Source organism: Temnothorax curvispinosus, unplaced genomic scaffold (genome assembly GCF_003070985.1).
Source record: "Temnothorax curvispinosus isolate PA1 unplaced genomic scaffold, ASM307098v1 QBEX01014078.1, whole genome shotgun sequence".
In the NCBI taxonomy this organism is placed as follows: Eukaryota; Metazoa; Arthropoda; class Insecta; order Hymenoptera; family Formicidae; genus Temnothorax; species Temnothorax curvispinosus.
In genome coordinates this window covers 276,277-288,092 of record NW_020223858.1, presented here as the reverse complement: position 1 = coordinate 288,092, position 11,816 = coordinate 276,277, and the positions used below count along the sequence as shown (strand labels likewise).

The 11,816-nt window shown below is 33.7% G+C and overlaps 2 protein-coding genes across 4 annotated transcripts; both read right to left on the bottom strand.

Annotated features, from left to right (window-relative positions):
- Positions 1 to 547: 547 nt before the first annotated feature.
- LOC112464292 (RNA polymerase I-specific transcription initiation factor RRN3) lies at positions 548 to 3,586 on the bottom strand. 2 transcript variants are annotated; one of them, XM_025031200.1, is made up of 8 exons: positions 3,401 to 3,586; positions 2,930 to 3,133; positions 2,556 to 2,775; positions 2,368 to 2,476; positions 2,136 to 2,288; positions 1,402 to 1,890; positions 1,134 to 1,309; positions 548 to 1,056 (listed from the first exon to the last, which is right to left on the bottom strand). In XM_025031200.1, the coding sequence occupies exons 2-8, from the start codon at positions 3,131 to 3,133 to the stop codon at positions 734 to 736; spliced, it is 1,674 nt and encodes a 557-aa protein (XP_024886968.1). In that variant the 5' UTR covers positions 3,401 to 3,586; the 3' UTR covers positions 548 to 733. The 2 variants fall into 2 exon arrangements, with proteins under 2 accessions (XP_024886968.1, XP_024886969.1); XM_025031201.1 differs by having other exon boundaries at positions 2,368 to 2,473.
- Positions 3,587 to 5,905: 2,319 nt separating this feature from the next.
- Positions 5,906 to 9,546, bottom strand: LOC112464281. Of its 2 annotated transcripts, none has more exons than XM_025031176.1 (8): positions 9,400 to 9,544; positions 9,020 to 9,250; positions 8,498 to 8,597; positions 7,847 to 8,408; positions 7,565 to 7,763; positions 7,110 to 7,479; positions 6,693 to 7,038; positions 5,906 to 6,547 (listed from the first exon to the last, which is right to left on the bottom strand). In XM_025031176.1, exons 2-8 carry the CDS (start codon positions 9,239 to 9,241, stop codon positions 6,136 to 6,138), a joined length of 2,211 nt encoding a protein of 736 aa, XP_024886944.1. In that variant the 5' UTR covers positions 9,242 to 9,250; positions 9,400 to 9,544; the 3' UTR covers positions 5,906 to 6,135. The 2 variants fall into 2 exon arrangements, with proteins under 2 accessions (XP_024886944.1, XP_024886945.1); XM_025031177.1 differs by having other exon boundaries at positions 6,472 to 6,549; positions 6,933 to 7,038; positions 9,400 to 9,546.
- Positions 9,547 to 11,816: the final 2,270 nt, after the last annotated feature.

The following is an 11,816-nucleotide window of genomic DNA, read 5'->3' as shown; positions in this document are numbered from 1 at the left end:
GCGGGCGAGGGAGGGAAGACCGAGTGCCCACCGCGCAGTCGCACTACGCCGCACTTCCGGGACGCCGCTCGACCGCGAATTTCAAACTCGCGTCACCGCGTCGAAACCGTCGAAACATATGGATCGTAAATCCGTAAATCTACAAATAGATAGGTTTTACTCGCATAAGATAACTTCAATCAAACTTCAATTAATTTAATCAACGATTAATTCAATCGACAGAATCGCCCACATATAATTAGTTAAATAGTCTAATTGTTTTTTCCATACACTAAATAATAAAAATTTATTCTATTCGCTTTAATAAAATAAAACAAACATTATGTGATAAGTTTTATCAATTAAGTTTGTATCGGAGTTTGGTCAGTCATCCGCTTTTGATACACCGAAAAATCAGTTGATTAGTTTTAATATACAAGGAATTCCATTGTATTTGCATTGCATTATGCAAGTTCATCAGAGTTGAACTGACATATAAACTTTTTCCGCCCATCTGGTATTTTTTTAAATTAATATATAGCGATAGTAAAATATACACATAAGGTTATTTCATCATTTCAAAGTATGTAAAGATCATTTTATTTATATATTACTGTACATAATTTTTCGTCAGAACATAGTAAATTAAAAAAATCCGTACTTTGCGTATTTTCCCTGATTATTAGCAACGAATTGAAAGATATGCAGTACTATAATTTATTCATATATATATAAATTGTATATATGCATTTTTTTATTTACATTTTTCAACAGATCGACTGTCAATACTTGCTACAGTATTGCGAAATAATGGAGCTATCCTTCGCCTGCTATGCTCTAACGTGTAAGACTCAAACGGGAAAAAATTAGGAACCAAAATGGGCAAAGAGGATTTCATTCCGAAAATAGGTAATCGATTGCGCTCGTTGTTCTCGATTACAGCGAAGCAGTAGGCCAGTTGATACGTGCTCGTAATATCGGCGAAATCGCGAACGATTTTGGTGTCGCACATCTTCAGGGGATTTAATTTACAAGTAACGATTTTCGATATATCAAGATTCTGAAGAAATAATATTCCTGAAAAGAGAGAAAAACTGTTTTTAAAACTGTCGCTTATGTTAAATCTTATATGCATATGATAAATATGCACTCACCATTTTTTGATTCGACAAAATGTTTGTGCCTCGCGACGAATAAGTGAAAGAAAGCTTGACAAACAGAATAAAACACGGCGTGCGGTTTTGCGTCATCAATGTATTCCGTGTCTTCTTGAGAAATGATATATTTGTGTATCCATAGTGTCAAGTTGGACATTGTCATTTTCACTAATCTAAGAAAAAATAACGTTATAATGTTAGGTATACTCTTTTCTAAGGTACATACCATAAAGTTGTCAAAATTAATGTGTTATGCTATAATTACCCGGGAGAGATAAATGAGGCAGTAGCATGTAAGCTAGAAATATAGTAAACAGCTGTTTGTCGAAGAACTGGCGCTACATTAGGATCGGTTACTTTATGCCACAACCAATTTGTGAACGTTTCCGTGATTACGGTTCTAAAACTGCATATGTAGAACATAATGTATTGCACGTATTGACTACCGTGCGTAGGTAATATTACTGCTTCAAATGCGCAGAGAATATCGAAGTATAGCGTTCTCAAGTTCTCTATCTGCAGAACGCCATTCGCAAAACAAAACTCGTTCATATATTTAAGAAATAATTCCATACACGAATCCAGTGTACTTGCAGTTGGATGGACAGTATTTCTCTTGTCCGTGTCATTATTTATTTTGATCAGATCGTTATTATCAGCTTTTCCATTCGAGCTGATACAATCATCTACTACATCGTCTTCCTCATCGTTGCTTGTTTCTTCACGGGGAATATTGACATCCAACATCACTAGCCTAAAATACAAATACATTATTTATTAACATATCAATAAAATAAAAAATTAATTAAGTATTACAGCAATCAGCAGATTCCAAATACAGCTCCGATTCCTACTCCATGTATACCTTGATTTTATAAAATGTTGATCAGAAAGTTAAAGGAGTGAATAAAAGAGTGAGATAAATGGTAAGTCCAAAACCCATATTTCATTAACAAACAATTAGAGTTTCATTTACTGAGTTTTTACTAGAACACTTACCTGTTAATAATAAAGACCAAAATATTTGATCTCAGTTGAGGTGCATAATTTAGAATTTGTAATAACGCATAGATATAAATTTCATGTGTATAAGTGCCATGTACAATATATGGAAATTGCGATACGAGAGATTGCAGTAAAACTTTGTCTGACCTAAAAATTTATAACGTGTACTCATATGATAATAATGAGAAAAATTATTAATTTATACAGTCACTTTTCCATATCTTACATTGGCACTACTTCCAAAATTTTATGCAATATGTCATGTATGTGATTCAACCTCTCCATATCTTCACTTTTAAACTGTCCAATTTCATGTTCAGCATTATTATCTTCTGCTACAAAAATAATTATTGTAATAAATATCACATTATTTTTTATGAAATATTATTCTAGACTATTAAATACAAAAATTACCTGGTTTGAACAATTCGACCAGACGATTTATTACAATTTTTATATGTAGTGTCTGCATACACACTAAATCTTGCAAGAAGAATTTATAAGTTGAAATTACTTCTGGTGACCTATTTGTCCATTCGATTTGAAGAAGTGCTTGAACAAACGATTCGTGTCTAATATCTAACAAGGATATACATTGTCTTGCTTCAGTTAGAAATTCTGTTAAATCGCTATCCTAAAGAAACAAGAGGAATGCTTTAAAGTATCTTGCATCATAATATGCAACCAATAGATTACTATATGAATCATATGATACATATATATCATGCATTAAAAGATTGTAAAAAACTCGCACGCAAATTTTTTTTGCGTCTTTAACCTATCATTACCTTTATAGCACCTTCTTTAAGCGAATGTATCAGTTTCTCATATTCTTTAATCCCATCACTGTTTGCGGAATTACATAATATATTTTTAACATTTTTCGGGAGCTTAAAATATACTTTGCCGGGCTGCTTAATAAACTGTGCTCTAACTCCGCCGGCTTTCAATATAGATGACACACTGCTGACTCTTGAGGATACCACAGACATCTGTTGAACCGATAAATCGTCAGAACTCCTAATGACAAATTCTTGAAGGATTCTCAATGATAAAGCTATCTCGCATAGTGCCGCTTTAAATGCGAATGCAGAGATTTCAGTCAAAATAATCGCAAGCGAGAGATTTCAGTCGAAATAAATAAAATATCACGAAATCATCGCTGTCATCGCGAAATCGGCAAGTGAAGCGGCAAAACGAAAGAAGGTTACGTGCAATACGTGCGCGTTAAAAATGAATTATTAGACTGGACTACTTACTTCGACGAGTACAGCTTTCACTTTATGTAGTGTACACTGCTTCCGGCAATTGCTGTACGTATGTTTTTAATCTGGACTCGTATTATATCACACGTGCAAACGTCGAATCACTCACCATACGCTCGCGGCCACATGTTTCGGCGAAACAGCGGATGTGGCCATGGCTTATTGGACTATTGGAGTATTGAAGTGCCGAGTGGACTGCTCGAAACGCCACTCGCACCCATTTTCAACGTTGGAACTATTTGGTATATCCATTTTCTGGCACTGCCGATAAAGTCTCCCCTTGGTGCGTGGGGTGTGTGTATGTGTGTGTGTGTGTGTCCGTGCTACGCCCATAATTTTCGTGCTGTGTAATTTTACACAATATATTTTTGCGATATTAATATCGCAAATAAGAGTTCAATTACTGTACATTGTACATGCAATAATAAAATTCAATTGTATAATTTTAGTTAATCAATTGTACGCTTTTATTAGCCATCCATTTGACTCACGTAGTGTCACACGTACCAAAGTTACATATTTCAAATATTTCGCCATTATTAGTAAAACGTGATGGCCACGGAACAATAAATTGATTTCGGGACAACTGGCGTCACTATTCATTTAAATTAGTAAGCAAAACCTGTATCAATCTTGTATTTTATATTTATTGTAATAAAACATTTAACCATGCATCGCGTAGATTCGGCATTCGAACATTGGCCACGTTCCGTAACGCGCGCATATGCGCGCATTTATCTATAGTATACGTAACGTTTACTATAGAAAATGCGCGCATATGCGCGTTACCAGAGCTCTGGCACAAGAAAGGCGAGTAGCTATTTGGCGCGAAGAAATGCAAATACAAGTGAAGGGAAAGTAAAATATATGTTTAGTTCAAATAAAAAATTCGACAAAATAACCTCTCTTGTAATTTATTTCAAAATGTTAATACTGATTTCTTTCGTCCAAAATCTCTAAAGATATTGTATTTGTATGAGAAACGAGATTATTGATCGATAATCAATCTCGCTAACGTATAAAATTCGTATACTTCATATGGAAACGATCGACAGGTACAAAAAAACTTTAACATATTGTAGCCAATAAGAAATGCAGCATTAATTATACTAACAAAAAATAAACGTTGTTAAGTATGCACCTAAAATTAAAGCCTTGCTGAGACTTATTTATAAAAATCATTATTTATAAAAAAAGATTTAACATTTTCGATGTTTATTCCTTTTAAAAAATTAGGAACAAAATTATTTCGAGGTAATCACGTGAAGTCAAAGAAATTGCAGTCAATAACAGTGCTGCGCGAATTATATTAATTAAAAGTTTTATCCGAAACTATAATAAATAAATTTGTAAATTGAAAGACATTGTAGTTAATTTTTTAAGAAATATTAGAAACGATTAGTTAAATAAAACTATTGTTCATAAATAATATAATTTATAAATGTAACTATTTTGGACTACTGCAATAATTATATATTTTCTGTTTCATAAAAAATATATTTTCTCGAAATTGTAAAAAAATAATTGTTTTCGTCAGTTATGTAAGAATTTCTTATAAATACGTTTCTTAGTTCTGAAACGATCATTGTTTCATTTCAAACTGTTATTACGCTTGTAAGGCTGATCTATCTAAACAAGAGTGCACAAACATGTCGCAGTTGTGTGTATTTATGTCAATGAAGAATATGTACCGTACTACATTCACAACTGACCAGCCACTAATATAGAATAAATCTTATAATAGTGATTATATACGTCCAATCCGCAAAATGCAAAAAATAAGGGTGCACCACAAATAGTTCAGTTTCACAAAGAATTATAGATTTTAGACAAATGCTGCTCAGTAGATAAAATTAAACACATACAAAAAAAAATTCTGTCGCTAAAGTATCCATTTACGAAATAAAGAGAAGCATCTGGAAGAATTGCGTTTTGTATGCAAAAAATTATAAAAATTCCAAACTAGTGATACATATCACAGTTATGAATGACTTTCACAAGACAAAGGCTTTAAAAAGAAATAATTTTAAAAAGAATTGAGTACCTATCCTGAGAAGCTTCAAAACTCGTATAAAAATATTCAAGTGACAAAAAACGAATGGGTTTGAATTTGTATAAAGTCGGAAAGTCAATCGGGATGTTCCCAATAATTTAAGCCAAAGGTCTAAACAAATAAGGTGTGTTTGAAAAAAGCACATTAAATCAAAACAAGGAAACAAAATTTTAAAGAACTTGCCAATTCAATTTAAAAATAATAAGTTTCACGAAAAAACGATTGCAGATATGGCTCACGGTCTGGAAACTGAGATTATCGCGAGAAATTATTTTTGCATGATACTGCATGGATTAAAAGTGCAAAATCAAATTTCAGTTTGTCAGAAATAGGTTTAGGTTTGGAAAATTTTTTTTGGGCGTGGGAGTGCAGAGGAAAGGGTGGAGGCCCTTCCTCGCAAACTTCTAAATTCTTTTTATACTATAATATATGTAAATATACAAGAATCATTTCAAAACTCTTATTTATTTCAAATTTTACGCACTTTTACATCACTGCGCATGCTTTCTCTGATGCTCATGTATGTACTTGTACATACCCTGTCGATATAGAATATTTCTTAACCCGAAAATTGTCACTTTTAGTACTTTATAACTTTTGTTTCTACTTGATAGCGACGATTTTAGCTTTTATATTCGAATTTAACACGCCAAAATACATAATATATTGTTAAATTTCAGCCAAATTGGTAAAAATGCCACCTTCCTTCATCATCATAATATCCCTCATCATTATCATCAAGATCGAATTGCTTTTGATATTTAAGGATAGACATGTGTGGATATTTTTCCTTCGCCTGAGCAACGAACGCCTGGCCATCACGCATGGCGATGGACCCGTCCCGCAGAACGTAGATTGTTTGTAGTTTAGGACACTGCTCAAGAATTGCGAAACTAGATATACCCCACAAGTATAATTGTCTTAAGTTTTTACACAGTGTCAGATCGTCATCGTGGACGTAGAAATTGGGACAGAACACAAAATTGTGATCAATCAAATTGACTTCTTCTAAGCGTTGACAGAAGGAAAACAATCTATGCAAGCTATGCTTATCGATTATGCAATATCCTGCCGGTGCGAATATGTTTCTGTAACAAAAGTCATATATTATTATACGGTTTTTCAATCGCAATAAGAAAAACAACATAACCATTTCATAATGTTTGCAAGAAATGTAAATAAACATTTTGATAAAGAATATGTGTTTTAAAAGAAAATCTAGCACACACGTACATCTCAATCATTGTCAGTTTTCGTAAATTCTTGCATTCAGCGAGGGCATGAATACCTTGCGATGTAATAATATTGCCCGATAAATCTATTATTTCCAAGTCTGGACACGAATTTTTTAACTGTATTGTGATTGCGTCTAAATGTAATAATCTTCTATGATCGACCGAAAAACGCAGCATGCCCAAGTTTAAGTCACGCATCCGGCGAGTTTTTTGAAGTATTTTGCAAAGAGATTCAGCTCTTATACCGCAGCATTCAAGGTCTAATTTCTCTAGAAATTCTAGATTTCCGAGACTCGAAACTTCTTGGTCCATTCCCTCCAGAGTACAATAACTGAGATCCAATACTAAAAAAAAATGTATATATTAGTCACATACGGTTTATCTGTAATCTTAACAATCATATTTATTTATGTACCTTTCAAATTTTTGCATATCTCTGAAATTTTTAATATAGATAATTTGTCAACAAAATTGCAACTGTTTAATCGTAAGTGCGTTAAACCATCGCCGCAACTCTGAAGAAAGTTTACGAAATCCGGAGCAGAAATGCAGCTCGCTGTAAGATCCAACTGTTGTAAATATTTACATTTGGATGCAAAATAAGACAGAATTTTATCATAACAAAAGGATGAATCCCTAGAGTACTCTTTTCTTAAATTTCGCAAGTTCAAACATTTAAAGAAAAAAGGATCCTGTGTTAAATTATTGAGGCGGTTATTTACTTTGCTCATACGGCAAAACGACCTCATATCCAAGTATTTTAATATCATTAGTATTATTTCATCCTGCAAAAACAAAACATAAAATTTTAATAAATAAGATTATGTTGTAATGAATTATAACGAAAAATAAACTTCAAAAATATTCTACAGAAAACGCAGAAAAACTGTCAAGTTGCTCCTTGGAGTCTCCCGAAGAGAGTTTGTTATCTTCTATAAATTTTACATAATTCCAATGATTTCTTAATAAAGGGTGATTCACATGTCCCTGCTTAGAAGATGGCACATCTTCCTCTCGAGATACTTGCTTGTGCGCGAGCTTACTCTTGTGAAAACTCGTTGCTACATCGCTGCAAATAACATTGAAACACATTTTCATTATTAAGTAAATAAAATAAGATTGAATATTACTTAATATCGACAATTATAATACCTTTTACAAATAACGCAATATTTAGGAAATTCCTTTTGAAGATCAAGTATATCCGAGTGTGCATTTTCATAATCACGTGTTGTATTATACAAGTCCTCCAATAGATACATGTTCCAAGCATCTTTCTTTTGAGAGTCATTTTGTTTTTGTTTAGCACAACAAATACAATAACGCGAGCAAAAATGTCTTTGTACCCAAATGCGATGTAACAGTTCAGATAAACTCTCATCTTCAGGATTTTTAGGTAAAATCAATTTTGATGTACCGATCAGCAACACAGCATCTAGCTGTGTGCAAGAGTTGGATATAAATTGTAGTCTAAGCTTTTTGGTTTTAAACGTTTGGTTACAAGACCGTAAAAGCGGGGAAAATATCCGTGATTCCGCATGTCTGCGTCTATAGGATGTAGAAATTCCGTAGAACTGAGGGTCTCCATCCCACAATAGAAGCCACCGACTCTCATCATCAGAATCTTGGGCCCAAACTTCAGTTACGTTCCCATAATTATATACTTCATATATAGAGACTCGGATTGGATATACAGCTTCATGAAATTCAAGATCTTCAAAATAGAAAATTTACGTATAACCTTTTCTTAACATAAACATTTTTCTTGCCAATATCTTGTTTATCAATTCAAATGTTACGTACCAATATCATGATAATAAGCATCTCTAAAACGCTTTGATGCAAAAGTATATGGCACTTGTTTCTGCCATGGAGATATTGAAATATCGAAATCATACTTCTTCTGTAATAAAAGAGCAAAAACCCAAGTAGCAAAGTGACGTCAAATGACGTCTTAATAACGTCTATGACGTCAGCTTTGCTACTTAGGAAAAAGTACTGACTATTACCAAATGTTGTAGCATAAAATTAGATTGCGATTACTTTCTATAGAAATATAATAATTGTATTGTATAGAATAATAATAATTATAGAGATAATAATAATACAGATATAATATCAGGAGAGGATTATTACTATTCCAACCCAGAGCTGTGTTTCAAGTCTGACAATTTAGTCGGCGCGCAGTTTACTATGTAAAGTTGGAAAATATATAAAAATTTAAAACTTTAAAATAACTTTTGCACATCATCAATCGCGTCTCAATTAGTCCGCTTCTTTTATATTCGTGAATAACAGATAATATCAGAAAATGCACATACGTACCATAAGAAAATTTTCATGGTTTGGAAAATTGCGAGGTGTTCCAATGATATTATTACGAATATTACTTATGCTAGTAGTATTCGTACAGTTTTTTGCGGATATATTGCTGTCCTTCACAAATTGATATATGAAATCAACATAATCCTCTCCTACCACTACTCTGTCAGTATAAGGATATTGGACATCACTATCGCAATGTGAAGATTGATAATTGGATGTCATGTTCTCTCTCTGAAAAAAGATAAAAGATATAAAGTAATAATATAATAAAATATAATAAAATGTAATTATCTTTGCGCTTTGTTAGCATGTCAAAATGCTATATCATAATATCATATATTTATTATAATTATACTACAAAGTATTATACTTATACTTACTTGTAAGAGAGTTTATTTTCTTGTTTCCACGTGTTGAAGCGGTGAAGGAAGCGTACCGTTTGACCACGTACGGCACGTACCACGTTGCGACAACATTTTTCCACTGGACCTCTGGACCAGCCAATCAGATATATTTTTATTTTAAATCAGCCAATTGGTGACGTGGTCGATTGGCGTGGCCACTCAAGACGAACAGTGGTCACTCGCGGCACTATTTGCAGCTCGCTGTCGGTAATAAAGCGGTCTGTATTACCGATAGATACTCGGCATTTTGTGCAACGACGATCTTTTTTTTCAAGACACGGAAGGGCTCAGACACAATTCGGTCTTCAACCGACTTTTACCTAACAGTATATTCTGATAGATCATGGCATACTTTCTTTGTAAACTTTTTGAATTTTTGCAATATCTTCAAAATTGAAGAAAATATAGTACACGAAAATGTGCGTGACGTCATAATGTTGTTGCGAAATCTTTTGAAATTGCCGTCATCAAAGAAACTTTAGAAAGCTATAACTTTCTCAAATTTAGTTTTTTTTTTTTTAAATTCAAAAAGTACTAAAAATCGGCTTAGATTCTCTACATTAATTATGGATACCGCTTAATAAAAAAATTTTACTTAAGAACCCAATTAGAAAAATAAAAAATAAGACAAAGGAATAAGGAATAAGGGAATGTCGCATCTCACTTCAGTACACGTACATTAAAGTGAGATGCAACATGCCTTATTCCTTATTTCTTTATCTTATTCCTTATTTTTCTCATTGTGTCTGCGGCCGGTATTTATTCTTCAAGATCGTCTTAAGTAATGTCTTAAGACGCTAATAATACGGCTCTGTGATTGGTTCATGACATCTTAAGATTGAACTTAAGACGGTTTTATGCTAGGTCTACAATGCGAGTCGTAAAGTCGTGAGTCGTAAGAATTGACCAATCACAGTCGATTATTCTCCTCAAATTCGATTGTGATTGGTCAATTCTTATGACTCACGAAGCGGCGAAGGAAACCAAAGGGAACGTCCCGTATGACCGCATTGCGATTGACAACATTTTTCCCACTGAACCAGCCAATCAGATATTTTTATTTTTAATCAGCCAATTGATGACGTGGTGAATCATAGTGAATTGACGTGGCCACTCAAGAGGCGATACAAAAAATAATACAGGCAGTGACGAACAGTGGTCACTCGCGGCATTATTTGCAGCACGCTGTAGGTAAACACAGCGGCTCGTATTACCGATAGAGACCTTAACCATAGAGTCAATTGAATTGTGTGCAGCAACGAATTAATATATTTATTATAATTATATTGCAAAGATTCTCATATCTATATAAGTTTATTACCTTGCTTCCACGTGGACTAAACGTGTTGAATTGTTGAAGTAATGGAGGATTCACATTGCGTCCGATGTTCGACGTACGACGATCCGACATCCAATAACAGAATTTATTATTAGAGACAAAAATTTCCTATTGGATGTCGGATCGTCGTACGTCGAACATCGGACGCAGTGTGAATCCTCCATAAGTGACGATACGAGATACCATAAATGAGACAGGCAGTGACAAACAGTGGTTGCTCGCGTCAGTATTTGCAGCGCGCTGTCGGTAAACACAGTGACCTGTGTTACCGACAGAAACGAGGCATTGCACGAAGAAGTTGCAAAGGACGTTGTTAGATGGCGCCACATGTACCGTTTGCTGCTCAACCAGCTCAGTAAGGCCGGTATTCATAGTCTGTTCTTATATTTAAGACCATCTTAAGTACAATCTTAAGATGTTATTAACCAATCACAGAGCCGTATTAGCATCTTAAGATATTACTTAAGACGGTCTTGAAATAAGATCTGATTATGAATACCGGCCTAAGAGCATTCGCGTGGTAATCTATGACCACTTTTCGACTTCAACGAGCGTATGTTCCGCGCGCGGCTTTGCGAACGACGCGAACTTGTTTAATCGAATTTTGTGCAGCGACGATTACGTATCATTATTCGTGAGAGTACGGAAGTTCGCTAATCGGTAAATAGAAATTCCAAATAAATATTTAATGATAGCAGCGAGAAAAGAAATCATTCTGAGAAGGAGACAAAGACGATTCATCATTTTAGGATAACTTCAATCGAACTCCTGATTAATTTAATCATTGATAAACTTGTCAAGCAATGCCTGCGCACTATTCTGTTAATATACATGGGATTTTTTGTCGTTTAACATGTAAGAAAGAAATAGGAATAATGATGCTGTCGACAAAATTCTGCCAATTGAATTAATTATCGTTTAATTTATCTAATAATACTTGTCATTCTACGAAAGTAAATAAAATTTATTAACATATGGGCAGAAAAGATTTGGAATAATACAATTAAAAGTTCATTTTAATTTTGCCAGTTAATTTATTAAATAAAACTGTACT

What these genes read in the sequence shown, in the direction of transcription:
- LOC112464292 (XM_025031200.1), bottom strand. Translation starts at nt 3,133, where the DNA reads ATGTCTGTGGTATCCTCAAGAGTCAGCAGTGTGTCATCTATATTGAAA. An exon ending in TTAAAGAAGGTGCTATAAAG is followed by an intron (nt 2,776 to 2,929) that starts GTAATGATAGGT and finishes TTGTTTCTTTAG; the next exon opens with GATAGCGATTTAACAGAATT. An exon ending in GGTCGAATTGTTCAAACCAG is followed by an intron (nt 2,477 to 2,555) that starts GTAATTTTTGTA and finishes TTATTTTTGTAG; the next exon opens with CAGAAGATAATAATGCTGAA.
- LOC112464281 (XM_025031176.1), bottom strand. Translation starts at nt 9,241, where the DNA reads ATGACATCCAATTATCAATCTTCACATTGCGATAGTGATGTCCAATAT. An exon ending in TATTGCGTTATTTGTAAAAG is followed by an intron (nt 7,764 to 7,846) that starts GTATTATAATTG and finishes TGTTATTTGCAG; the next exon opens with CGATGTAGCAACGAGTTTTC. An exon ending in AAACTGACAATGATTGAGAT is followed by an intron (nt 6,548 to 6,692) that starts GTACGTGTGTGC and finishes CTTTTGTTACAG; the next exon opens with AAACATATTCGCACCGGCAG.